The following is a 27,196-nucleotide window of genomic DNA, read 5'->3' on the forward strand; positions in this document are numbered from 1 at the left end:
TGTGTGCAGGTGACGCCGTCTGTGTCAGACACCAAGAGCGACCAACACAGCACACTGACCGCCACACCGATAGTAATTAACACACCAGTACATTATAGTGTATTAAAGTATTATTCAGTAAACTACAGTACAGCGTATTAAATAACCATTCAGTACACTAAAGTATAGTATTGTGTATTAAAGTATTATTCGGTTCACTACATTATGGTGTATTACAGCACTATTCAGTAGACTAAAGTGTATTAAAGTACTATTTGGCACACTACAGTATACTGTGCTCAAGTACTACAGTATAGTGTATTTAGTTATTATTCAGTATATCACAGTATAGCATAGTGTATGAATGTACTATTCAGTACGCTATGGTGTGTCAAAACACTATGCAGTACTGTATGCTATAGTGTGTTAAAGTACTATACAGTGCACTACAGTATAGTGTATTAAAGTACTTTTAAGTGTTTGCTATAGTGCGTTAAAGTACTATTCAGGACACTACAGTAGAGCATGTTAAAGTACTATTCAGGACACTACAGCATAACATGTGAAAGTATTATTAAACACACTACAGTATAGTATACTAAAGTATTGTTTAGTGGACTATAGTATATTGTATTAAACTATTATTCAGTACACTACAGTACAGTGCATTAAAGTACTATACAAAACACCACAGTGTAGTATACTAAAGTATTATTCAGGACGTGTAAATAGGGCGAGATAAAGTACTTTTCAGCATACTACAGTATATTTTATTAAATTATTATTCAGTGCACTGCAGTACAGTGGATTAAAGTACTATTAAGTCCAGGACAGTAAAGTGCGTTAAAGTGCTACTCAGCACACGACAGTATAACTCGGTCCGGAGGTGTCAGGTACAGCGCTCGGTCGGTAATAGTGTATTTGGATTAGTATTATTAGTATTGCCGGTGGCCTCTCGGCACTGCGGCAGCGCGGAAGACACCCGGCCGCGTCGGAGCCGCCGTCAGGCGAGGTCGAAACAGATTCGAACCGGAAAGAGCGGCGGCTGTGTCGGCGCGGCTCCGCACAAACTTCCCACTTCAGGACAGCGGCGAGTTTCCCACCAGCCCCCGACCCCGGACCAGCCCGCCGCCGGATCTGTCCGAATGAGACGTTTCTGCGCGTCTTACCTTCGACGGCGGCGGAGTCTGCAGCCCGGGGGTAAAACGAAACAAAATTGCCGATTATTTCCTGTCTGCGAGCGTCGACCCGTCACCCGCGCAGCACATACTGTGCCCAGAACAAGACTGCAAAAACCTCACGCCCCAGACGCTCGAGTGTTTTTTCTTTCGCGAGTGGGGAAAGTCTGGAAAGCTGTGAGTACACGTCCAGCAACCCCCCCGAGCTCAGCCCCGCGAACTATGTCAAATACCGCTGGTCTGTTTTTTTAGAGGGGGCGGGGGATGGGGATTCTCGCTTACAATCTCTTCCTGTTAGACTTCGGTTAAATCTCTCTCTCTCAGGCGAAAAGTACTTGATGCCCCCCCCTCTCTCGCTCACTCAGTTCCGCAATGTGTCACATTATTTTCGCTCCCCTAGAAATCTCTCTCAGTGCAGTGTTCATGTACTGGAGTGTCCAGTCAGTGTGTCTGTATGAACCCCTCTCTCTCTCAGTGCAGTGTTAATGTACTGGAGTGTCCAGTCAGTGTGTCTGTATTAACCCCTCTCTCTCTCAGTGCAGTGTTAATGTACTGGAGTGTCCAGTCAGTGTGTCTGTATGAACCCCTCTCTCTCTCAGTGCAGTGTTAATGTACTGGAGTGTCCAGTCAGTGTGTCTGTATTAACCCCTCTCTCTCTCAGTGCAGTGTTAATGTACTGGAGTGTCCAGTCAGTGTGTCTGTATTAACCCCTCTCTCTCAGTGCAGTGTTAATGTACTGGAGTGTCCAGTCAGTGTGTCTGTATTAACCCCTCTCTCTCTCAGTGCAGTGTTAATGTACTGGAGTGTCCAGTCAGTGTGTCTGTATTAACCCCTCTCTCTCTCAGTGCAGTGTTAATGTACTGGAGTGTCCAGTCAGTGTGTCTGTATTAACCCCTCTCTCTCAGTGCAGTGTTAATGTACTGGAGTGTCCAGTCAGTGTGTCTGTATTAACCCCTCTCTCTCTCAGTGCAGTGTTAATGTACTGGAGTGTCCAGTCAGTGTGTCTGTATGAACCCCTCTCTCTCTCAGTGCAGTGTTAATGTACTGGAGTGTCCAGTCAGTGTGTCTGTATTAACCCCTCTCTCTCAGTGCAGTGTTAATGTACTGGAGTGTCCAGTCAGTGTGTCTGTATTAACCCCTCTCTCTCTCAGTGCAGTGTTGATGTACTGGAGTGTCCAGTCAGTGTGTCTGTATTAACCCCTCTCTCTCTCAGTGCAGTGTTGATGTACTGGAGTGTCCAGTCAGTGTGTCTGTATTAACCCCTCTCTCTCAGTGCAGTGTTAATGTACTGGAGTGTCCAGTCAGTGTGTCTGTATTAACCCCTCTCTCTCTCAGTGCAGTGTTAATGTACTGGAGTGTCCAGTCAGTGTGTCTGTATTAACCCCTCTCTCTCTCAGTGCAGTGTTAATGTACTGGAGTGTCCAGTCAGTGTGTCTGTATTAACCCCTCTCTCTCTCAGTGCAGTGTTAATGTCCTGGAGTGTCCAGTCAGTGTGTCTGTATTAACCCCTCTCTCTCTCAGTGCAGTGTTAATGTACTGGAGTGTCCAGTCAGTGTGTCTGTATGAACCCCTCTCTCTCTCAGTGCAGTGTTAATGTACTGGAGTGTCCAGTCAGTGTGTCTGTATTAACCCCTCTCTCTCTCAGTGCAGTGTTAATGTACTGGAGTGTCCAGTCAGTGTGTCTGTATTAACCTCTCTCTCTCTCAGTGCAGTGTTAATGTACTGGAGTGTCCAGTCAGTGTGTGTGTATTAACCTCTCTCTCTCTCTCAGTGCAGTGTTAATGTACTGGAGTGTCCAGTCAGTGTGTCTGTATTAACCCCTCTCTCTCTCAGTGCAGTGTTAATGTACTGGAGTGTCCAGTCAGTGTGTCTGTATGAACCCCTCTCTCTCAGTGCAGTGTTAATGTACTGGAGTGTCCAGTCAGTGTGTCTGTATTAACCCCTCTCTCTCTCAGTGCAGTGTTAATGTACTGGAGTGTCCAGTCAGTGTGTCTGTATGAACCCCTCTCTCTCTCAGTGCAGTGTTAATGTACTGGAGTGTCCAGTCAGTGTGTCTGTATGAACCCCTCTCTCTCTCAGTGCAGTGTTAATGTACTGGAGTGTCCAGTCAGTGTGTCTGTATTAACCCCTCTCTCTCAGTGCAGTGTTCATGTACTGGAGTGTCCAGTCAGTGTGTCTGTATTAACCCCTCTCTCTCTCAGTGCAGTGTTAATGTACTGGAGTGTCCAGTCAGTCAGTGTGTCTGTATTAACCCCTCTCTCTCTCAGTGCAGTGTTAATGTACTGGAGTGTCCAGTCAGTGTGTCTGTATTAACCCCTCTCTCTCAGTGCAGTGTTAATGTACTGGAGTGTCCAGTCAGTGTGTCTGTATGAACCCCTCTCTCTCTCAGTGCAGTGTTCATGTACTGGAGTGTCCAGTCAGTGTGTCTGTATTAACCCCTCTCTCTCTCAGTGCAGTGTTAATGTACTGGAGTGTCCAGTCAGTGTGTCTGTATGAACCCCTCTCTCTCTCAGTAACAATAACTAATAATTGTTTTCATTGAATTGTTTCCATTCTGATTGGTTTGTATTGAATATGTTTAGCTCAGTGGAGTCCTGTCTGTGTTGAAAAGTGCAGTAAAGCTCAGTAAGGTCAGGGTAAAAGCACAGTACAGTGCAGTAAAACCCAGTGAGATCAGGGTAAAAGCACAGTATAGTGCAGTGTATCACAGTGAGATTATGTCAAAATGTGCGATAGAAAAATAGACGTAATTATATCCCCCTCTGGTGGTAGAGTCTGTTAATGACAGCCCTGGTGATTTGGCGATGAGAAATACTGTACTTGTCCCATTGGGACTTCATTGAGAAATTTGCTTAGCAGGCAGGTAAAAGACACAAAACACATTATGTTTAAAACAACATGAACTCAGTAATAAACAAGAAGCATATATGTATGAGTAGAAAGAAAACTGAATATATAAATAAAGTAAAAAATTTATTCAATCGTTCAATTTAAGCAGGTTAATAATAATGACAGTAATAATAATTGCTTACACTTATATAGTGCTTTTCTGGACACTGGATGATGGAGCCAGTTCAGAGAGGGGGGTTATTAGACGGCCATGACTGGTAAAGGCCAGGGGGAGATTTGTCCAGGACACTGGGGTGACACCCCTACTCTTTTAGACAAACACCCTGGGATTGTCAATGACCACAGAGAGTCAGGACCTCAGTTTTACATCTCATCCGAAGGACGGCGCCTGTTTACAGTCTAGTGTCCCCGTCACTATACTGGGGCATTAGGACCCACACAGACCGCAGGGTGAGCGCCCCCTACTGGTCCCACTAACACCTCTTCCAGCAGCAACCATAGCTTTCCCAGGAGTCTCCCCTCCAGGTTCTGGCCAGGCTCACACTGCTGGGCTCCAATGGGCTGGGAGCTGGGTGAGAGCGCCCCCTGCTGGGAGCTGCAGGGTGACAGGGCTGCTGGGTGAAGAGCTCTGGGGATAAAGTATTGGGCAGAATTTAAGATCGAGAAACTGTTTTAGTGTTATATATTAGTGTTATAAAGCATCTCTGTTTATTTTATATGTAATAACTTTTCACAGCTGTGGAGCTTCAAGTGTGGTGATGATGATGAAGGAGTGTTAGTGTGAAGATACAGAGGAGCTGGACTGAGTGTCTCTACAGTGACTCTACAGCTCTGATGATGATGAAGGAGTGTCAGTGTGAAGATACAGATGAGCTGGACTGAGTGTCTCTACAGTGACTCTACAGCTCTGATGATGATGAAGGAGTGTCAGTGTGAAGATACAGATGAACTGGACTGAGTGTCTCTACAGTGACTCTACAGCTCTGATGATGATGAAGGAGTGTCAGTGTGAAGATACAGATGAGCTGGACTGAGTGTCTCTACAGTGACTCTACAGCTCTGATGATGATGAAGGAGTGTCAGTGTGAAGATACAGATGAGCTGGACTGAGTGTCTCTACAGTGACTCTACAGCTCTGATGATGATGAAGGAGTGTCAGTGTGAAGATACAGATGAGCTGGACTGAGTGTCTCTACAGTGACTCTCCAGCTCTGATGATGATGAAGGAGTGTTAGTGTGAAGATACAGAGGAGCTGGACTGAGTGTCTCTACAGTGACTCTACAGCTCTGATGGTGATGAAGGAGTCACTCTCACACAACACTCCAGATATAATAATATTCACACGGTGCTTTAATCTCCAGAACTCTTTTTATTGCTTTTACTGATACAAGTTTAAGTTTCACTCCTGTTTTTTACAATAGTTAATAACAGAGAAAATGTTTAAAATCTCACTTTGTGTGATGCTTTTGTATACAGAGTATGGCGATGTGTATTTACAGCAGGGGGGCGTGAGGGGGTGCAGGGGGGTGGGGTATGACTGGATTTAAACTTTTCCACGACTGGGGGACAGAAACCCCTCTGACACCTCAGTAAGACTGCATTCCACAGACATCTGTGAGGCCAGTGCGTCATCACATTTAAAACACGTCTTTGTATTCGTTTACGGGAGTCAAGTCACAGATCCACACAGTCCTGTGGGTCACCTTGCTTGAACCCTGAACTGATCAGGCTCTGCCATAGTTTCACCCACAGCTGGTGTCATGAGTTACTGTACCAGCCTCTCTGTGCCCAAACATGCACTCACTGGGCTTTACTGCACTGTACTGTGCTTTCACCCTGATCTCACTGGGCTTTACTGCACTGTACTGTGCTTTTACCCTGATCTCACTGTGATTTACTCCACTGTACTGTGCTTTTACCCTGATCTAACTGTGATTTACTGCACTGTACTGTGCTTTTACCCTGATTTCACTGTGATTTACTGCACTGTATTATACTAATGGTTTTACCCAAATAGATTTCTTGGTAGAGATATTATAGAATCAGTATATTAATGCAGTGTTAGGCTGGAAATGGAATATACTGTCTAAAAGTTATTCAATTATTTCAATCTGGAAAAGTGTTACATAAAACAGCCACTAGATGGGGATGTTCACCTTGTTTCCTAACACAGCAGCAGCCAGCTGGCGCCTCCAGTGTGGTTGGTCCTATAAACATCCTGACTCTATAAGGGCTGTGTCTGTACCTGTAACACTGACACAGGTCACAGTGAGACTGGGGCTCCTTTAAAGCTCTCTGCTCCAGACTGCAGGGAGATGAGTCTCCTGACTCTATAAGGGCTGTGTCTCTACCTGTAACACTGACACAGGTCACAGTGAGACTGGGGCTCCTTTAAAGCTCTCTGCTCCAGACTGCAGGGAGATGAGTCTCCTGACTCTATAAGGGCTGTGTCTCTACCTGTAACACTGACACAGGTCACAGTGAGACTGGGGCTCCTTTAAAGCTCTCTGCTCCAGACTGCAGGGAGATGAGTCTCCTGACTCTATAAGGGCTGTGTCTCTACCTGTAACACTGACACAGATCACAGTGAGACTGGGGCTCCTTTAAAGCTCTCTGCTCCAGACTGCAGGGAGATGAGTCTCCTGACTCTATAAGGGCTGTGTCTCTACCTGTAACACTGACACAGAGCACAGTGAGACTGGGGCTCCTTTAAAGCTCTCTGCTCCAGACTGCAGGGAGATGAGTCTCCTGACTCTATAAGGGCTGTGTCTCTACCTGTAACACTGACACAGGTCACAGTGAGACTGGGGCTCCTTTAAAGCTCTCTGCTCCAGACTGCAGGGAGATTAATAACTCCATTCTATTATCTGGTATACTGACCTACTGTAGTAGAGCCTGGTGTTGGGGGATTTTATTTGATCCCTCCAATTAATTGACCAGTTAAGGGACAATTAAGTAATTAGGAGTGAGTATGGAATGAATGTGTTTGTGATACAGTCGGAATTTGGATTTCTGAACTCGCCTCCCCCCTCCCACACCTTGGACTGGAGCTGTGGGGAAAACTGGAATTTAGAACACATGTGGGAGCAACTTGGTCAGGCAAAATTCACTTTAAAGAACATATATTAATTTACAAAAACTTTGTTGACAAATTGACAGACTGTGTGTAACAGAATTTTAAGAGAAAAGAGGAACAGGCAGACTCAGAGCAGAGGGCTGTTAATTACTGGAACCACTAACGAGGTCAGACATGAGGCAGCAGAATTCTTGCTGCAGAGGGCGAGAGAGGGGCAGATCCAGGGAGAGAGGGAGACAGGAAGGGCGAGAGAGGGGCAGATCCAGGGAGAGAGGGAGACAGGAAGGGCGAGAGGGGGCAGATTGAGGGAGAGAGGGAGGGCGAGAGGGGGCAGATTGAGGGAAAGAGGGAGAGAGGGAGGGCAAGAGAGGAAGGGGATAGCAGAGAGTAACAGAGAGACAGGGATTAGACCAACCATCTTCCACAAAACATATCTAATCCCAGAATTCCCACATCTGTCAGAAGCAGAACAACGTCCAGTCTTACTGGGAGAGGAATCTCAGCTGAGCTGCAGCCCAGTCTGATCTCCTGTCACAGCCTGAGGAGCAGGCACTGAGCCTCTCCAATACTATTTCATACGTCGGTAATGTCTGCAAATGTGTTTGCTAATTGTTCTTGCTTTGGCAACACTGTGAATCACTGGTCAGGGTTCAATACTGAATTTGAATTCGACAGGAGGGAAGGAGAGGCAGGGAGACAGGGAGGAAGAGAGAGACGGGCAGGAGAGGGAGAGAGGGACAGGATAGAGAGAGAGACAGGCAGGAGAGGGAGAGAGAGACAGGCAGGAGAGGGAGAGAGAAAGGAGGAGGAAGAGAGAGTCAGGCAGGAGAGGGAGAGAGAAAGGAGGAGGAAGAGAGAGACAGGCAGGAGAGGGAGAGAGGGACAGGATAGAGAGATAGACAGGCAGGAGAGGGAGAGAGAAAGGGGGAGGGAGGGACAGGCAGGGGGTGACTGTGGGGCGCAGGGCTGGAGAGAGGGGTGCTGCCTGTGATATTAGCTGTGCGAGCTGGCCTGGGTGCTGTCGGCGCCTCTGTGGTGGACACGCAGTCTCTCGGCCAGCGCTGCCCGGGGGACCCCGGCGGGGGAGGGGGGGGACCCCGGGGAGGGGCAGGGGGGCAGCGGCGCGGGCGCTGCGCTCGTGTCAGGAGTCCCAGAGAGCCGCTCGCCGGGGGGGGAGGGGGGCGCCCGCAGCCCCCCCGCCGCCAAGTCGGCCGCCTCGATCTCGTTGTCCGAGCTGCACTCGCTCAGGTCCGTGATCTCCAGCTCCGAGTCCGACTCCGGGTCCGGCTTGACGCTGCCCCTGCGGTCCAGGCCGGCCGGGGGAGCCCCCAGTCCCAGGCCCAGGCCCAGGCCCAGCCCGGCGCTGCCCGCCGCCGGCACGCCCTCGCCCCCCCCGCCCCCCCCCGCCCCGCCCAGCACGTCCGCGGTCCGGCCCAGCGAGGGCAGCGCGCCGGCGTACGAGGGGACGCCCAGCCGGCCCCCCTGGCCCGCCGCGGCCTCGCCGGCGCCCCCGCCCGCCCCGGGCAGGAGGCCGGAGAAGGGGTTGGGCAGCTGGGACAGGGGGCCCTGCAGGGGGCTGGGGTAGAAGTGCGAGGGGTAGAGGGAGCCCGGGCCCAGCTTGGGGCTGTTGAGCGAGAAGGCGCCGGGCAGGTAGGGGCTGAAGCCCCAGGTGTAGTCGCTGAAGGAGGGGCCGCGCCCGTAGGGGCTCAGGAGGGAGGGCGGCTTCGAGTAGCAGGGCGCACCTGCGGACAGCAGACAGGGGAGGGGTCTCCAGTTACCACGGCGACAGCAGAGACACAGACTGCAACAGCAACAGCCACTGTGACTGGAACAGCAACAGCAACAACCACTGATACTGTAACAGCAACAGCCACTGTGACTGGAACAGCAACAGCAACAACCACTGATACTGTAACAGCAACAGCCACTGTGACTGCAACAGCCACAGCCACTGTGACTGGAACAGCAACAACCACTGTGACTGCAACAGCAACAGCCACTGCGACTGGAACAGCAACAGCAACAGCCACTGTGACTGGAACAGCCACAGCCACTGTGACTGGAATAGCAACAACCACTGTGACTGGAACAGCAACAGCAACAACCACTGATACTGTAACAGCAACAGCCACTGTGACTGGAACAGCAACAGCCACTGTGACTGGAACAGCAACAGCAACAGCCACCGTGACTGCAACAGCAACAGCAACAACCACTGTGACTGGAACAGCAACAGCAACAACCACTGATACTGTAACAGCAACAGCCACTGTGACTGGAACAGCCACAACCACTGTGACTGGAACAGCAACAGCCACTGTGACTGGAACAGCCACAACCACTGTGACTGGAACAGCAACAGCCACTGTGACTGGAACAGCAACAGCCACTGTGACTGGAACAGCAACTGTGACTGGAACAACTGTAATTTCTCCCATTCTCCATCCCACTCCCACTCTGCTGCTCTGTCTCTCCACCCCTCTCTGCCTCTCTCTCTGTCTGCTCTGTCTCTCTCTCTCCCTCCCTCCCTGCACTCCTGACTCAGGGCTGTAGGTGTGTGAGTGTGTGAGTGTGTGTGGTGTGGTGTTTGATACTGGCTCTAATTTGCAGGCCAGCAGTATTACCCTGCGCCCAGCAGTCACATGAATATTGAATCACAGCGCGCAGGCTGCTCGCTTGCTTAAGAACACGGGGTAATGGGGTGCCACAGGCCAGACCCCAGCCTGCGCGCAATTAGGGCAGCTGGGCCTTTCAGGACGGGGATGGTGGGAGAGAGGAGGTTCCTGGGGACCTGCGGTGTCTGCACACGCTCTGTGTGTGTGTGTGTGTGTGTGTGTGTGTGTGTGTGTGTGTGTGATTCTTATTCTTATTCTTACAGTGTCATTCATTTAAGATGAAGAAATGTGCACTGATTGTCTCCTATTCCAGACCAACCAGACTCTCTTCCCTTCTCCTCCTTCCCTCTCCCTGTCTCCCTAACTCCCTGACTTCCTGTCTCCTGTCTCCTGTCTCCCTGACTCCCTGTCTCCCTGACTCCCTGTCTCCCTGACTCCCTGACTCCCTGACTCCCTGACTTCCTGTCTCCTGTCTCCTGACTCCCTGACTCCCTGACTCCCTGTCTCCCTGACTCCCTGACTTCCTGTCTCCTGTCTCCTGACTCCCTGACTCCCTGTCTCCCTGTCTCCTGACTCCCTGACTCCCTGACTCCCTGACTCCCTGTCTCCTGTCTCCTGACTCCCTGACTCCCTGTCTCCTGTCTCCTGACTCCCTGACTCCCTGACTCCCTGACTCCCTGTCTCCCTGACTCCCTGTCTCCCTGACTCCCTGACTCCCTGACTCCCTGACTTCCTGTCTCCTGTCTCCTGACTCCCTGACTCCCTGTCTCCCTGACTCCCTGACTCCCTGACTTCCTGTCTCCTGTCTCCTGACTCCCTGACTCCCTGTCTCCCTGTCTCCTGACTCCCTGACTCCCTGACTCCCTGACTTCCTGTCTCCTGTCTCCTGTCTCCTGACTCCCTGACTCCCTGTCTCCTGTCTCCTGACTCCCTGACTCCCTGACTCCCTGACTCCCTGACTTCCTGTCTCCTGTCTCCTGTCTCCTGACTCCCTGACTCCCTGTCTCCTGTCTCCTGTCTCCTGACTCCCTGACTCCCTGACTCCCTGACTCCCTGTCTCCCTGACTTCCTGTCTCCTGTCTCCTGACTCCCTGACTCCCTGACTCCCTGTCTCCCTGACTTCCTGTCTCCTGTCTCCTGACTCCCTGACTCCTGTCTCCTGTCTCCTGACTCCCTGACTCCCTGACTCCCTGACTTCCTGTCTCCTGTCTCCTGACTCCCTGACTCCCTGTCTCCTGTCTCCTGTCTCCTGACTCCCTGACTCCCTGACTCCCTGACTTCCTGTCTCCTGTCTCCTGACTCCCTGACTCCCTGTCTCCCTGACTCCCTGACTCCCTGACTTCCTGTCTCCTGTCTCCTGACTCCCTGACTCCCTGTCTCCCTGACTCCCTGACTCCCTGACTTCCTGTCTCCTGTCTCCTGACTCCCTGTCTCCCTGTCTCCTGACTCCCTGACTCCCTGACTCCCTGACTTCCTGTCTCCTGTCTCCTGACTCCCTGACTCCCTGTCTCCTGTCTCCTGTCTCCTGTCTCCTGACTCCCTGACTCCCTGACTCCCTGACTTCCTGTCTCCTGTCTCCTGTCTCCTGACTCCCTGACTCCCTGTCTCCTGTCTCCTGTCTCCTGTCTCCTGACTCCCTGACTCCCTGACTCCCTGTCTCCCTGACTTCCTGTCTCCTGTCTCCTGACTCCCTGACTCCCTGACTCCCTGTCTCCCTGACTTCCTGTCTCCTGTCTCCTGACTCCCTGACTCCCTGTCTCCTGTCTCCTGTCTCCTGACTCCCTGACTCCCTGACTCCCTGACTTCCTGTCTCCTGTCTCCTGACTCCCTGACTCCCTGTCTCCTGTCTCCTGTCTCCTGACTCCCTGACTCCCTGACTCCCTGACTCCCTGACTTCCTGTCTCCTGTCTCCTGACTCCCTGACTCCCTGTCTCCCTGACTCCCTGACTCCCTGACTCCCTGACTTCCTGTCTCCTGTCTCCTGACTCCCTGACTCCCTGTCTCCCTGACTCCCTGACTTCCTGTCTCCTGTCTCCTGACTCCCTGACTCCCTGTCTCCCTGTCTCCTGTCTCCTGACTCCCTGACTCCCTGACTCCCTGTCTCCTGTCTCCTGTCTCCTGACTCCCTGACTCCCTGACTCCCTGTCTCCCTGACTCCCTGACTCCCTGACTTCCTGTCTCCCTGTCTCCCGTTCTCCTGTCTCCCTCTGTCCCTCACCCAGCCCTCCATCTGACCACCTCTCTCACCGGAGCTGAGGAAGGGGAAGGCGGTGTCCAGTCTCAGTTTCTCAGACTCTGGGGTACCTGGTGCACCCCCTCTCTCAAAGAGACCCCCCCGACCAGACGAGTCCGGTAACCGTGGGAACAATGACTGCAGAGCCTGAGAGATACACAAAGAGAGAGAGAGGGGTTAATACAGACACACTGACTGGACACTCCAGTACATTAACACTGCACTGAGAGAGAGAGGGGTTAATACAGACACACTGACTGGACACTCCAGTACATTAACACTGCACTGAGAGAGAGAGGGGTTAATACAGACACACTGACTGGACACTCCAGTACATGAACACTGCACTGAGAGAGAGAGGGGTTCATACAGACACACTTTGTTTACTGGAAGTACAGTATTTGTTTGTTCTGTGTGTTATACGAGTTCTGTCCTGGTCTGTTCCTAATAAAATGGCCAGTCTCAGTGGATATGTTGAGTGGAACGCATGTCAGTTTCCTGATCATCAGCAAGGTCATAATGAAAGAAGGAGAGGAGGATCAGAGGATCAGAGGAAGGGAAGGACTCCAGTCAGTGTCTCCCCGGAGGCAGACCCGGAGGAAGTGGGATTTTCCGGATGGCAGTCGCTAGCTCCTGTGTGCGAGTGTGCGCTGGAGCCCGGAGAGCAGCGACAGCTCGCTGATCCCTGGGACTTAACGAGCTCGCATCTCATTAGCATCCATTCATGTTTTCATTTACTTTTTAAAAAGAAAATATCGACCGGGGGGATTGAATCCACCTCAAGGAAGGAAGACAGGGAGCCGAAGAATAAGGTCTGTGGAACCCCTCTCTCTCTCTCTGGCAGAGTAAGTGCCTGTAGACCCTCTCTCCTTCTCTCGCCCCCTCGCTGCCTGTCTCTCTCCCACTTAGTGCAGGATGATGTGTCTGTCTGTGTGTCTCTCCCTCTTATTCAGAATCAGTGTGTCTGTCTGTGTCTCTCTCTTATTCAGAATCAATGTGTCTGTCTGTGTGTCTCTCTCTTATTCAGAATCAGTGTGTCTGTGTGTCTCTCCCTCTTATTCAGAATCAGTGTGTCTGTCTGTGTCTCTCTCTTATTCAGAATCAATGTGTCTGTCTGTGTGTCTCTCTCTTATTCAGAATCAGTGTGTCTGTCTGTGTCTCTCTCTTATTCAGAATCAATGTGTCTGTCTGTGTGTCTCTCTCTCTTCTCCCATATCAATGTGTAGAATCAGTGTGTCTGTCTACCTGTCTCTCTCTCTTAATCTGGGATAGTGTGTCTGTCTGTGTTTGTCTATCTGTCTCTCTTAATCTGGGATAGTGTGTCTGTCTGTGTTTGTCTATCTGTCTCTCTTAATCTGGGATAGTGTGTCTGTCTGTGTCTGTCTACCTGTCTCTCTCTCTCTCTGCTTCTCTGTCTGTTTGCCTCTCAGCCTGTCTGCCTGCCTGCGTGTCTGTCTCTGTCCGTGTCTCTGACCTCAGGCGTGAGCGGGCTGCAGTCCGGCGCCGGTGACCCACTGAAGTGATTCTGGGCCAGAAGGAAGGGAGGCCCAGCCATGTCCAGCAAGGGGTAGTTCACCAGAACCACTTTACTGAAGTTAAACTTGTAGGTGAAACGTTTCCCCTTCGTCTTGTGCAGAATACGCTTGTTATAGTAATATCTGAGAGAGAGGGAGAGAGAGAGGGGTTAATACAGACACACTGACTGGACACTCCAGTACATTAACACTGCACTGAGAGAGAGGGGTTAATACAGACACACTGACTGGACACTCCAGTACATTAACACTGCACTGAGAGAGAGAGAGGGGTTAATACAGACACACTGACTGGACACTCCAGTACATGAACACTGCACTGAGAGAGAGAGGGGTTAATACAGACACGCTGCCTGGACACTCCAGTACATTAACACTGCACTGAGAGAGAGAGGGGTTCATACAGACACACTGACTGGACACTCCAGTACATGAACACTGCACTGAGAGAGAGAGGAGTTCATACAGACACACTGACTGGACACTCCAGTACATTAACACTGCACTGAGAGAGAGAGGGGTTCATACAGACACACTGACTGGACACTCCAGTACATTAACACTGCACTGAGAGAGAGAGGGGTTAATACAGACACACTGACTGGACACTCCAGTACATGAACACTGCACTGAGAGAGAGAGGGGTTAATACAGACACACTGACTGGACACTCCAGTACATTAACACTGCACTGAGAGAGAGAGGGGTTAATACAGACACACTGACTGGACACTCCAGTACATGAACACTGCACTGAGAGAGAGAGGGGTTAATACAGACACACTGACTGGACACTCCAGTACATGAACACTGCACTGAGAGAGAGAGGGGTTCATACAGACACACTGACTGGACACTCCAGTACATTAACACTGCACTGAGAGAGAGGTTTTGTGTGAGTCGGGACTGAGGCTGAGGTTTGTGAGTTACAGCTGGAAGACTCTGCCCTAAATTGAGCAATTAACTACAGCTAATTTGTAATCATCAGCTGCTGACGACAGGGTTAATTAACAAGAGGGCAGGATTAATGAGGGCGGGGGTGAGAGTGGAGTGAAGGGAGAGGAAGGGGGGAATGAGAGGAAAGAAACAAGAGTGAGATAATAGAGTGAAACAGAGTAAGAGTGAGAAAGTGAGCCACCCAGCGCATCTGGGTGCGTGGTGAATGGAGGAGGTGAGACAGAAAGAGTGAGACAGGACAGGTAAGAGCAAGAGTGCAACAGTGAGACAGTGAGAGAGTGAGACAGCACTAGAGACAGACAGAGTGAGACAGCACCAGAGACAGGGAGAGTGAGACAGTGAGAGAACACAACAGCACCAGAGACAGGGAGAGTGAAACAGTGAGAGAAGGTGACAGTGCCAGAGACAGACAGAGTGAGGCAGCACCAGAGGCAGTTAGAGTGAGACAGTGAGAGAAGAAGACAGCACCAGGGACAGAGAAAGTGAGACAGCACCAGAGACAGGGAGAGTGAGACAATGAGAGAAGGAGAGAGTGCCAGAGACAGAGAGAGTGAGACAGTGAGAGAAGAAGACAGCACCAGGGATAGAGAGAGTCATCAGCACCGGGCGCGAGCTGCTGCAGCTCTGTCAAGGGCTGGGCCTGTACATCGTCAACGGCAGGACTAGAGGGGACTCTCTAGGCAGGTTCACCTACAGCTCAGCTCTGGGCAGCAGTGTGGTGGACTACGCCATCACCGACCTGGACCCCTCCTGTATCAGTGCCTTCACTGTCAGGCCACAAACTCCCCTCTCCGACCACAGCCAGATCACACTCTACGTGAAGAGAGCACACCAGCACAGAGACACACTGACACAGCCCAGCCAGCTGTACGACCTCCACCAGGCATACAGATGGGACACAGACAGCCTGGATGAATACCAGAGAGCATCTGGAAAATCAGACATTATTGACTACATCCCCAATTATTCTATATCAAACCAAGAAAACAGGCAGAAATCTGGCTGTAAAAGATTCTAAAAAGATTTCGTTTTCTATATCAAAAAGAATAAATGCAAAACACACCAAACAAAACAAAAGCGAAAGAAAAATGGTCTGGTACAGACTGCAGAAACAGCGGAAAAGCACTGTGTGGACGATCAAACCGAAAGAACACACAACCACACAGCGAGATACTGGGAGATGGTGACGCACTGCAGACACACCCCAAAGAAGAAAATAAACACAAGCATGAACACAGACAACTCTCAGCCATCCAGGAATCAATAAATCAAAACTGTTTCTGGGAAAGATGGAATAATTTTAAAAAAATCAAAAACCAGTAAAATCGCCCATCCAGAATGTATCAGTCTGGAAAACCTCATTTGAACATCTCTACCATCAGATCCCAAACACAGAAGCACTAGACCAAAACAACAAACTGTACGTGGAAAACTGAAAATATTCCAATGGGCTATCAAAGACAACCCAAACCCCCTAAACTCTCCAATCGCTGAGCAGGAGCTACTGGACAAACTCCAGGCCCTCAGACCACGCAAGGCCGGTGGCCAAGATGTAGCTGATAAGATACTGAGACACAGCAGTTTGTAGCTGCAGCAGGCCCTGCTCAAACTCCTCAACCTCAGCATGAAACCGGCTGTTTCCCTGGGGCCTGCAGTCAAGGACTGATCACGCCCACCTACAAGACTGGAGACAGACTGGACCCTAACAACGACCAAGGCATCTGTGTGAACAGTAACCTGGGGACGGTATCCTGCAGCATCATGAATACCCAAATACTGGCCTTCCTTACCGAGCACCGTGTCCTGAGCAAGAGTCAGACCGGCTTCCTACCAAACCGCTGTGCATCAGATCATAGTTACTCCCTACACACACTTACTGTAAATAGTAAATGAGCATGTCCACCAAACAAAACCTAGAAAAATATATGCATTCTTTATTGATTTCAAAAAAGCATTTGATTTAATTTGGCCCAAAGGACAGTTTTAAAAAATTCGTCTTAGGGGTGTAGGAGGTAAAGTCTACAATTTAGTGTACAGTACTCAGGCAGTGAAAATCAGAAACAAAAGGAGGGAATTCTTCACTCTGTGGGGTGAGACAGGGCTGCAGCCTGAGCCCATCACTGTTCAATATCTCCATCAAGGAGTTAGCAGGAATGTTGGAACAGTCTGCAGCTCCTGGTCTCACACTACATGACAGAGATCAAGTTCCTGCTGTTGCCCACAGAACAGGGGCTGCAGCAGAGCCTGGCACTGCTGGAGCAGTACTGTCAGACCTGGGCACTGCCAGCCCATCTGGACCCAGAACAGGGGCTGCAGCAGAGCCTGGCACTGCTGGAGCAGTACTGTCAGACCTGGGCACTGCCAGCCCATCTGGACCCAGAACAGGACCTGCAGCAGAGCCTGGCACTGCTGGAGCAGTACTGTCAGACCTGGGCACTGCCAGCCCATCTGGACCCAGAACAGGGGCTGCAGCAGAGCCTGGCACCGCTGGAGCAGTACTGTCAGACCTGGGCACTGCCAGCCCATCTGGACCCAGAACAGGGGCTGCAGCAGAGCCTGGCACTGCTGGAGCAGTACTGTCAGACCTGGGCACTGCCAGCCCATCTGGACACAGAACAGAACAGAGAAGGAGACAGCACCAGAGACAGAGAGAGTGAGACAGCGCCAGAGACAGGGAGAGTGAGACAGAGAGAGAGGGAGACAGCGCCAGAGACAGGGAGAGTGAGACAGCGAGAGTGAGGCGGGTGAGGCACCTGAGTGCGCGGCTCAGCTTGTCGTAGTTCATGTGCGGTTTACACTTGCGGATGCCCCAGAGCCGGGCGACCTCGTCGGGGTCCTTGATGACGAACTCGCCGTAGTCGCCCTGCCAGGCGATGACGTTCTGGTACTCCTCCTTCTGCAGCAGCTCCAGGATGAAGTGCCAGAGCTGGATCTGCCTGGAGCCGGGGCTCGACTCAGGCTTGTAGGCCCAGTCTGGGAATGCTATGCCTTGGAGATATGGAGAGGGAGGGGTTAACAGAGAGAGCAACAAAATGGACACTAATGTACAGTAACACTGTACTGTCCAAGGAGTGACCGTTACCTGGAGTCCAGAGTGCAGGTACAGGGGGGGTCAGGAGCAGATCACTCACACAGTTACAGTCCATAGCCAACCTGGGGCACACCTGAGAGAGAGAGGGGTTAATACACTACATTAACACTGCACAGAGAGAGAGAGGGGTTAATACAGACACACTGACTGGACACTCCAGTACATTAACACTGCACTGAGAGAGAGAGGGGTTAATACAGACACACTGACTGGACACTCCAGTACATTAACACTGCACTGAGAGAGAGGGGTTAATACAGACTCATTGACTGGACACTCCAGTACATTAACACTGCACTGAGAGAGAGGGGTTAATACAGACACACTGACTGGACACTCCAGTACATTAACACTGCACTGAGAGAGAGAGGGGTTAATACAGACACACTGACTGGACACACCAGTACATTAACGCTGCACTGAGAGAGAGGGGTTAATACAGACACACTGACTGGACACTCCAGTACATTAACACTGCACTGAGAGAGAGGGGTTAATACAGACACACTGACTGGACACTCCAGTACATTAACACTGCACTGAGAGAGAGAGGGGTTAATACAGACACACTGACTGGACACTCCAGTACATTAACACTGCACTGAGAGAGAGAGGGGTTAATACAGACACACTGACTGGACACTCCAGGACATTAACACTGCACTGAGAGAGAGAGGGGTTAATACAGACACACTGACTGGACACTCCAGGACATTAACACTGCACTGAGAGAGAGAGGGGTTAATACAGACACACTGACTGGACACTCCAGTACATTAACACTGCACTGAGAGAGAGAGGGGTTAATACAGACACACTGACTGGACACTCCAGTACATTAACACTGCACTGAGAGAGAGGGGGGTTAATACAGACACACTGACTGGACACTCCAGGACATTAACACTGCACTGAGAGAGAGAGGGGTTAATACAGACACACTGACTGGACACTCCAGTACATTAACACTGCACTGAGAGAGAGAGGGGTTAATACAGACACACTGACTGGACACTCCTCTCTCTATTCTTCTGGACTTGTACTAACTCTCTCAAGTCTACTGCAACTCTTCTCTCTGCTGTGTGAACTTGCACTTTTGGAAAGATGTTGAAAATGAAGCTGAAAGCAGTGGTGTCTCTCCAGGTGTGAGCTGCCCAGGCCTGAACAGCACAGGCCCGCAGGAGCGAGGCTCGGGTTCGAGCTGGGGCGGGCGCGCGCCTGTGTGTGTGGACTGGTGTGTGTTTTTCTTTGCAGTAATTTTCCGTTTGATTTCGGAGGTAATGCATTTTTTACAAATCAAAGAGGAAACTCTCCAGCCCCCCCCGGGCCCCCCCAGCAGCGGCGCGCAGATAACAGGCGTGGATCATTTCCTTGTTAGTTTTCATTCCCTTCCCTGGGCTTTCAACTTCCATCACCCGCAGGAACATTATAACAAGCTACTGGGGGAATAGAGCCAGAACACACAGGCAACACGCGCGGAGCCAGCGCACGCACGCACGCACACACACACAGACTGTATACACACACACAGACTGTGTACACTTAAACACACAAAGACTGTATACACACACACACACTGTATACACACATACACACACAGACTGTATACACATACAGACAACAGCACACGCACACACACAGACTGTATACACACACACACACTGACTGTATACACACACACACTGTATACACACACACACAGACTGTATACACACACACACACTGTATACACACACACACAGACTGTATACACACACACACTGTATACACACACAAAGACAACAGCACACGCACACAGACTGTATACACACACACAGACTGTATACACACACACAGAGACTGTATACACACACACAGACAACAGCACACACACGCAGACTGTATACACACACAGACTGTATACACACACACAGACTGTATGCACACACACAGACAACAGCATACACACACAGACTGTATACACACACAGACAGACAACAGCACACGCACACACACAGACTGTATACACACACACAGACAACAGCACACGCACACACACAGACTGTATACACACACAGACTGTATATCCACACAGGCTGTATACACACACACAGACAACAGCACACACACGCAGACTGTATACACACACAGACAGACAACAGCATACACACACAGACTGTATACACACACAGACAGACAACAGCACACGCACACACACAGACTGTATATCTACACAGACTGTATACACACACACAGACAACAGCACACGCACACACACAGACTGTATACACACACAGACTGTATATCCACACAGGCTGTATACACACACAGCAGCACACTCACACAGACAACAGCACCCTCACACAACCACACACAAATATATATATACACACAACAGCACATTGACACACAACCACACACACACATACAACAGCACAGACATACTGTACAACAGCACACTCACACACAACCATAGACACACACGCATACATCAGCATATACACAACAGCACACACACAACAGCTCAGTGACAATGGGAAAGCCCAGCTGAGTTTCGCATTGAGAAGATGCAAGAGATAGAGGGATAGAGAGAGGGAAGGATACAAGTAGAGAGAGGGATAGAGAGAGGGAGGGATACAGGTAGAGAGAAAGAGGGATAGAGAGAGGGAGGGATACAGGTAGAGAGAGGGATACAGGTAGAGAGAGGGATAGAGAGAGGGAGGGATACAGGTAGAGAGATGGATAGAGAGAGGGAGGGATACAGGTAGAGAGATGGATAGAGAGAGGGAGGGATACAGGTAGAGAGAAAGAGGGATAGAGAGAGGGAGGGATACAGGTAGAGAGAGAGAGGGATAGAGAGAGGGAGGGATACAGGTAGAGAGATAGAGGGATAGAGAGAGGGAGGGATACAGATAGAGAGGGTGGGACAGAGAGAAAGAGAGAGAGATTTTATTTTACTTTTTTTGTTGTTTTGTTCCATCTGAGTTTCATTCTTTCTATTTGCTTTGGCGACACTGATTGTCCCCATCGGCCGTGCTGATAAAGCACCTTGAACTGAACTGGCAGAGAGAGAGGAGAGCAGCCCAGAGCTCTCATCTTCTCGAACCCCTGTCTGAACTCCATCAAACAGACACTCTGCACCCTCACAGTGCACACCCCACTCATGACACACACCCCACTCATGACACACTCTCTCTCACTCCACTGTCTCTCTCTCTCACTCCACTGTCTCTCACACTCTCCAGTGTCTCTCTCTCTCACTCCAGTGTCCCTCTCTCTCACTCCAGTGTCCCTCTCTCACTCCACTGTCTCTCTCTCTCACTCCACTGTCTCTCTCTCACTCCACTGTCTCTCGCACTCTCCAGTGTCTCTCTCTCACTCTCCAGTGTCCCTCTCTCACTCCACTGTCTCTCGCACTCTCCAGTGTCTCTCTCTCTCACTCCAGTGTCCCTCTCTCTCACTCCAGTGTCCCTCTCTCACTCCACTGTCTCTCTCTCTCACTCCAGTGTCCCTCTCTCACTCCACTGTCTCTCGCACTCTCCAGTGTCTCTCTCTCACTCTCCAGTGTCTCCCTCTCACTCCACTGTCTCTCTCACTCTCCAGTGTCTCCCTCTCACTCCACTGTCTCTCTCACTCTCCAGTGTCTCCCTCTCACTCCACTGTCTCTCTCACTCTCCACTGTCTCCCTCACTCTCCAGTGTCCCTCTCTCACTCCACTGTCTCTCTCTCACTCCACTGGTCTCGGGCCCCCTGTGTGCCTGACCCAGTCTCGGAGGACTCGCTGAATGCGGACCGCGGTGCCGGACACGCGAACAGCACCGGAGCTCTTCCATCGGCGTGTTCGGAGGGGCCAGATGAAAGCGCCCCGCCTGCTTCCGTCCGCCAGAAACTGTCTCGCAGAGCCGGACCCAGACGAGATCAAGTATTACAATGGAGCGTGAATAATTCAGCCCGAACTCGAGTTCTGAGAGCGGGAACGCGGGGCTGGAGAGGAAGAGTCGGAGAGGTTTGGGGGAGGCGGTCGAGCGGCGTTAAGATAGAAGGGAATCAATCAATACGGTTAAATTATTCATTGTCATTAATTATCGATCGCCTTCCGCTCGCGGCTCGCCTGCTCTCCGAGTTGAAAGGCGGGAAGCGCGCTTTATTAACCGGCTCGAGCCTCATTGTTTCATATCCCGCGGCAAAGAGAGCGGGGATCCGCGCGCCGGAACACAGGGCCCTCGCGCATGTTTGGGCGCTGTCTCGCGGATCGATGCGGGATCAATGGCTCGCGCTCTGACTGAGAGCCGGAGAGCGCCTTTGATCTCGAGACTGAGAGATCAAACCGGCAAGACAGCGGCGCCAAGCGAAGATACTTCACACAGTCCTGGATTATCTCTCTCAACCACACTTCACACAGTCCTGGATTATCTCTCTCAACCACACTTCACACAGTCCTGGATTATCTCTCTCAACCACACTTCACACAGTCCTGGATTATCTCTCTCACACACACTTTACACACACCTAGATTATCTCTCTCACACACACTTCACACAGACCGAGATTATCTCTCTTACACACACACCTGGATTATCTCTCTCACACACACTTTACACACACCTAGATTATCTCTCTCACACACACTTCACACAGACCGAGATTATCTCTCTTACACACACACCTGGATTATCTCTGTCACACACACGTCACACACACCTGGATTATCTCTGTCACACACACGTCACACACACCTGGATTATCTCTCTCACACACACTTCACACAGTCCTGAATTATCTCTCTCACACACACTTTACACACACCTGGATTATCTCTGTCAAACACACGTCACACACACCTGGATTATCTCTCTCACACACACCTGGATTATCTCTCTCACACACACTTCACACACACCTGGATTATCTCTCTCACACACACTTCACACAGTCCTGGATTATCTCTCTCACACACACTTCACAGAGACCAATATTATCTCTCTCACACACACCTGGATTATCTCTCTCACACACACTTCACACAGCCTCAGTTACACTATGGTGTTTATGGCGTCTCAGTTAAATTACACTGCCTCAGCTGCGCTGCCTCAGGTAAAGCTGCCTCAGATATCGCTGCCTCTGCTGCTGGGGAGTCAGAGCTGAGGCCTGACACCTTTGCCTGGCTCTGGTCCAGTGCTCGTTTCCCAGAGCGACTGGGAAGGGAAGTCTACGAAGGAATGCAGGGATGGATGAATATTCATGATCCTCACTTCCTCTTGCTGTCATTCTGTTTTTGTCTCACTTGTGTTAAAAATGCCCTAAGAGAGAGCTGACATCTGTCCTGGGTCAAGAGCCAAAATCCTCTGCATGCTTCCAAGTGTGTTCTGTGGGTCTAGGCTCACAACAGTGCCATCTGTCTGCTCGAGGAGAAAAAGACACATTCCCACACTCCTGCTCTCTATCCCTCTCTCTGTCTCCTTCTCTCTTCTCCTCTCTCTATCCCTCCCTTCTTCTCTAATAACCCTCTCTCTGTTCTCTTTTCTCCTCTAATACTCCTCTCTCTGACTCCCTCTCTTTTCTCCTCTAAAACTCCTCTGTCACTCTCTATATCCCTCTCTTCTCCTCTCCCTAATACCCCTCTCTGTTCTCTTCTCTCTCTATCCTCCTCTCTCTATACCCCCCTTTCTCTCTGCTCCTCTTTCTGTCCCTCTCTCTATATATAACTCTCTCTCCCTATCCCTCTCTCTATCTCTCTGTCCCTCTTTCTCTCACCCCCTTCCTCATGGGATCAGATCTCTGTGTCTTGCAGCTGAGATGTTGTAACCAGCTAATTAATGACCTAACTAACTTACCTTATCAGACAATCGATAAATCTAACTTCCCAAATTAACCACTGAAGAAGTCACCGCTGACAAAATCAATATCTCATAAATAAATCCCTCTATAATCTCTCCCTCTCTCTCGCACTCCCCCTCTCTTTCCCTCTCTGTGTGCGCAGCAATCTTGCATATTAAAATTCAATTGAAATCTGCTTCTGCCACCTCGGCTACCACTGCCGCCACGATGGCTGCTACTGCAAGTGTCAGAGCTCATGCTGTTAGAGTACTGGTGCTGCTACTGCAAGTGTCAGAGCTCATACTGTTAGACCACTGGTGCTGCTACTGCAAGTGTCAGAGCTCATACTGTTAGAGCACTGGTGCTGCTACTGCAAGTGTCAGAGCTCATACTGTTAGACCACTGGTGCTGCTACTGCAAGTGTCAGAGCTCATACTGTTAGAGCACTGGTGCTGCTACTGCAAGTGTCAGAGCTCATACTGTTAGACCACTGGTGCTGCTACTGCAAGTGTCAGAGCTCATACTGTTAGAGCACTGGTGCTGCTACTGCAAGTGTCAGAGCTCATGCTGTTAGACCACTGGTGCTGCTACTGCAAGTGTCAGAGCTCATGCTGTTAGACCACTGGTGCTGCTACTGCAAGTGTCAGAGCTCATACTGTTAGAGCACTGGTGCTGCTACTGCAAGTGTCAGAGCTCATGCTGTTAGACCACTGGTGCTGCTACTGCAAGTGTCAGAGCTCATGCTGTTAGACCACTGGTGCTGCTACTGCAAGTGTCAGAGCTCATACTGTTAGAGCACTGGTGCTGCTACTGCAAGTGTCAGAGCTCATGCTGTTAGACCACTGGTGCTGCTACTGCAAGTGTCAGACCTCATGCTGTTAGACCACTGGTGCTGCTACTGCAAGTGTCAGAGCTCATACTGTTAGAGCACTGGTGCTGCTACTGCAAGTGTCAGAGCTCATGCTGTTAGACCACTGGTGCTGCTACTGCAAGTGTCAGAGCTCATACTGTTAGACCACTGGTGCTGCTACTGCAAGTGTCAGAGCTCATACTGTTAGAGCACTGGTGCTGCTACTGCAAGTGTCAGAGCTCATGCTGTTAGAGCACTGGTGCTGCTACTGCAAGTGTCAGAGCTCATACTGTTAGACCACTGGTGCTGCTACTGCAAGTGTCAGAGCTCATACTGTTAGACCACTGGTGCTGCTACTGCAAGTGTCAGAGCTCATACTGTTAGACCACTGGTGCTGCTACTGCAAGTGTCAGAGCTCATGCTGTTAGACCACTGGTGCTGCTACTGCAAGTGTCAGAGCTCATACTGTTAGACCACTGGTGCTGCTACTGCAAGTGTCAGAGCTCATACTGTTAGACCACTGGTGCTGCTACTGCAAGTGTCAGAGCTCATACTGTTAGAGCACTGGTGCTGCTACTGCAAGTGTCAGAGCTCATACTGTTAGACCACTGGTGCTGCTACTGCAAGTGTCAGAGCTCATACTGTTAGAGCACTGGTGCTGCTACTGCAAGTGTCAGAGCTCATGCTGTTAGACCACTGGTGCTGCTACTGCAAGTGTCAGAGCTCATGCTGTTAGACCACTGGTGCTGCTACTGCAAGTGTCAGAGCTCATACTGTTAGAGCACTGGTGCTGCTACTGCAAGTGTCAGAGCTCATGCTGTTAGACCACTGGTGCTGCTACTGCAAGTGTCAGAGCTCATGCTGTTAGACCACTGGTGCTGCTACTGCAAGTGTCAGAGCTCATACTGTTAGAGCACTGGTGCTGCTACTGCAAGTGTCAGACCTCATGCTGTTAGACCACTGGTGCTGCTACTGCAAGTGTCAGAGCTCATACTGTTAGAGCACTGGTGCTGCTACTGCAAGTGTCAGAGCTCATGCTGTTAGACCACTGGTGCTGCTACTGCAAGTGTCAGAGCTCATACTGTTAGACCACTGGTGCTGCTACTGCAAGTGTCAGAGCTCATACTGTTAGAGCACTGGTGCTGCTACTGCAAGTGTCAGAGCTCATGCTGTTAGAGCACTGGTGCTGCTACTGCAAGTGTCAGAGCTCATACTGTTAGACCACTGGTGCTGCTACTGCAAGTGTCAGAGCTCATACTGTTAGACCACTGGTGCTGCTACTGCAAGTGTCAGAGCTCATACTGTTAGACCACTGGTGCTGCTACTGCAAGTGTCAGAGCTCATGCTGTTAGACCACTGGTGCTGCTACTGCAAGTGTCAGAGCTCATACTGTTAGACCACTGGTGCTGCTACTGCAAGTGTCAGAGCTCATACTGTTAGAGCACTGGTGCTGCTACTGCAAGTGTCAGAGCTCATACTGTTAGACCACTGGTGCTGCTACTGCAAGTGTCAGAGCTCATGCCATTAGAGCACTGGTCTACTGTACTGGGAGCTTCAGGACAGGGGACAGCACCAGACTGGTCTACTGTACTGGGAGCTTCAGGACAGGGGACAGCACCAGGCTGGTCTACTGTACTGGGAGCTTCAGGACAGGGGACAGCACCAGACTGGTCTACCGTACTGGGAGCTTCAGGACCAGGGACAGCACCAGACTGGTCTACTGTACTGGGAGCTTCAGGACCGGGGACAGCACCAGACTGGTCTACTGTACTGGGAGCTTCAGGCCCAGGGGACAGCACCAGACTGGTCTACTGTACTGGGAGCTTCAGGACCTGGGACAGCACCAGACTGGTCTACTGTACTGGGAGCTTCAGGACAGGGGACAGCACCAGACTGGTCTACTGTACTGGGAGCTTCAGGACCAGGGACAGCACCAGACTGGTCTACCGTACTGGGAGCTTCAGGACCGGGGACAGCACCAGACTGGTCTACTGTACTGGGAGCTTCAGGACCTGGGACAGCACCAGACTGGTCTACTGTACTGGGAGCTTCAGGCCCAGGGGACAGCACCAGACTGGTCTACTGTACTGGGAGCTTCAGGACCGGGGACAGCACCAGACTGGTCTACTGTACTGGGAGCTTCAGGACAGGGGACAGCACCAGACTGGTCTACTGTACTGGGAGCTTCAGGACCGGGGACAGCACCAGACTGGTCTACCGTACTGGGAGCTTCAGGACAGGGGACAGCACCAGACTGGTCTACCGTACTGGGAGCTTCAGGACAGGGGACAGCACCAGACTGGTCTACTGTACTGGGAGCTTCAGGACCAGGGACAGCACCCGATCGCAGTCCTGTGGGCTTCAGAACAGCAGCAGGTATCTGTTATCGTTTACAAGAAACCAGAAAGAAATAAATCTTCCACACAAAACAAGGATTTAAAGCATTTAAAAGAAGAAAGAAGGAAGAGCTGATTTGGGCTGAGGACAGGTGCCTCCGGTGTGAGGATCCCGTGGCAGAGATCCAGACCAGCCCGGCCAGCCTCTCGGTGCCTCTTTAATTAAAACAAGTCAGTGGAAGGCAGTCGATGAAAAGGATTCGCTCGTTTCCTAAAAGACCTGTTCCTCACGTCGCTGCACACATCCTGCTCTGTAATTCCCCCTTCTCCTCACTCCTAAACTACACCGAATCGATCCCTCATCCATCTTTCATCGCGCAGTTTAATAACACCGCTGTTTGCCCACATCAATCGCCTGATCGCCGGAGAAAGGCTTTGAAGTGCCACTTCTCCTCAGGTCTGGAGAGTGTGTGTGTGCGTGTGTGTGCGTGCGTGTGTGTGAGTGTGTGTGTGTGTGCGCGCGCGCAGGAGAGAGGGAGGGCATGCTTGAATGAGTGCGAGTGTGTTCGTCAGCCCTTCTGAGTGTCAGTCCGACAGAGTGTCACCCTCTCAGTGTCACCTGCTCAGTGTGTCGGTCAGTGTGTTGCCTGGTCAGTGTGTCAGTCAGTCAGTGTGTCAGTCAGTATGTTGCCTGGTCAG

General features: G+C 50.8%; 2 protein-coding genes and 1 long non-coding RNA gene across 9 annotated transcripts in view; 1 reads left to right on the top strand and 2 right to left on the bottom strand.

Moving 5' to 3' along the window:
• Positions 1-1,479, bottom strand: part of arhgef1 (Rho guanine nucleotide exchange factor (GEF) 1) — a 31,759-nt gene extending 30,280 nt beyond the window's left edge. For 5 of the 7 annotated variants that reach the window (XM_069185286.1, XM_069185285.1, XM_069185288.1 and 2 more), the window contains exon 1: positions 1,149-1,478. The gene's annotated coding sequence lies outside the window, so the exon portion shown is untranslated. Of the gene's footprint in view, positions 1-1,148 lie in introns of all 7 variants that reach the window. The other 2 variants (XM_069185284.1, XM_069185289.1) reach the window with 2 other exon arrangements.
• On the top strand, positions 812-5,459 carry LOC138225372 (uncharacterized). Its single transcript, XR_011183864.1, has 2 exons — positions 812-1,179; positions 4,744-5,459. It is a non-coding gene; the product is annotated as an uncharacterized lncRNA (long non-coding RNA).
• An 892-nt stretch (positions 5,460-6,351) lies between these two features.
• The window catches only part of erfl1 (Ets2 repressor factor like 1), a 39,766-nt gene continuing 18,921 nt past the window's right edge, over positions 6,352-27,196 (bottom strand). Inside the window, exons 2-6 of the mRNA XM_069185342.1 lie at positions 17,507-17,588; positions 17,178-17,412; positions 13,407-13,590; positions 11,947-12,079; positions 6,352-8,826 (exon numbers count right to left, since the gene is read on the bottom strand). Coding sequence (XP_069041443.1) covers positions 8,078-8,826; positions 11,947-12,079; positions 13,407-13,590; positions 17,178-17,412; positions 17,507-17,570 — 1,365 coding nt within the window. The 5' untranslated portion in view covers positions 17,571-17,588 and the 3' untranslated portion in view covers positions 6,352-8,077. The remainder of the gene's footprint in view (positions 8,827-11,946; positions 12,080-13,406; positions 13,591-17,177; positions 17,413-17,506; positions 17,589-27,196) is intronic.

The sequence above is a fragment of the Lepisosteus oculatus genome, chromosome 27, assembly GCF_040954835.1.
Source record: "Lepisosteus oculatus isolate fLepOcu1 chromosome 27, fLepOcu1.hap2, whole genome shotgun sequence".
Taxonomy (NCBI): Eukaryota; Metazoa; Chordata; class Actinopteri; order Semionotiformes; family Lepisosteidae; genus Lepisosteus; species Lepisosteus oculatus.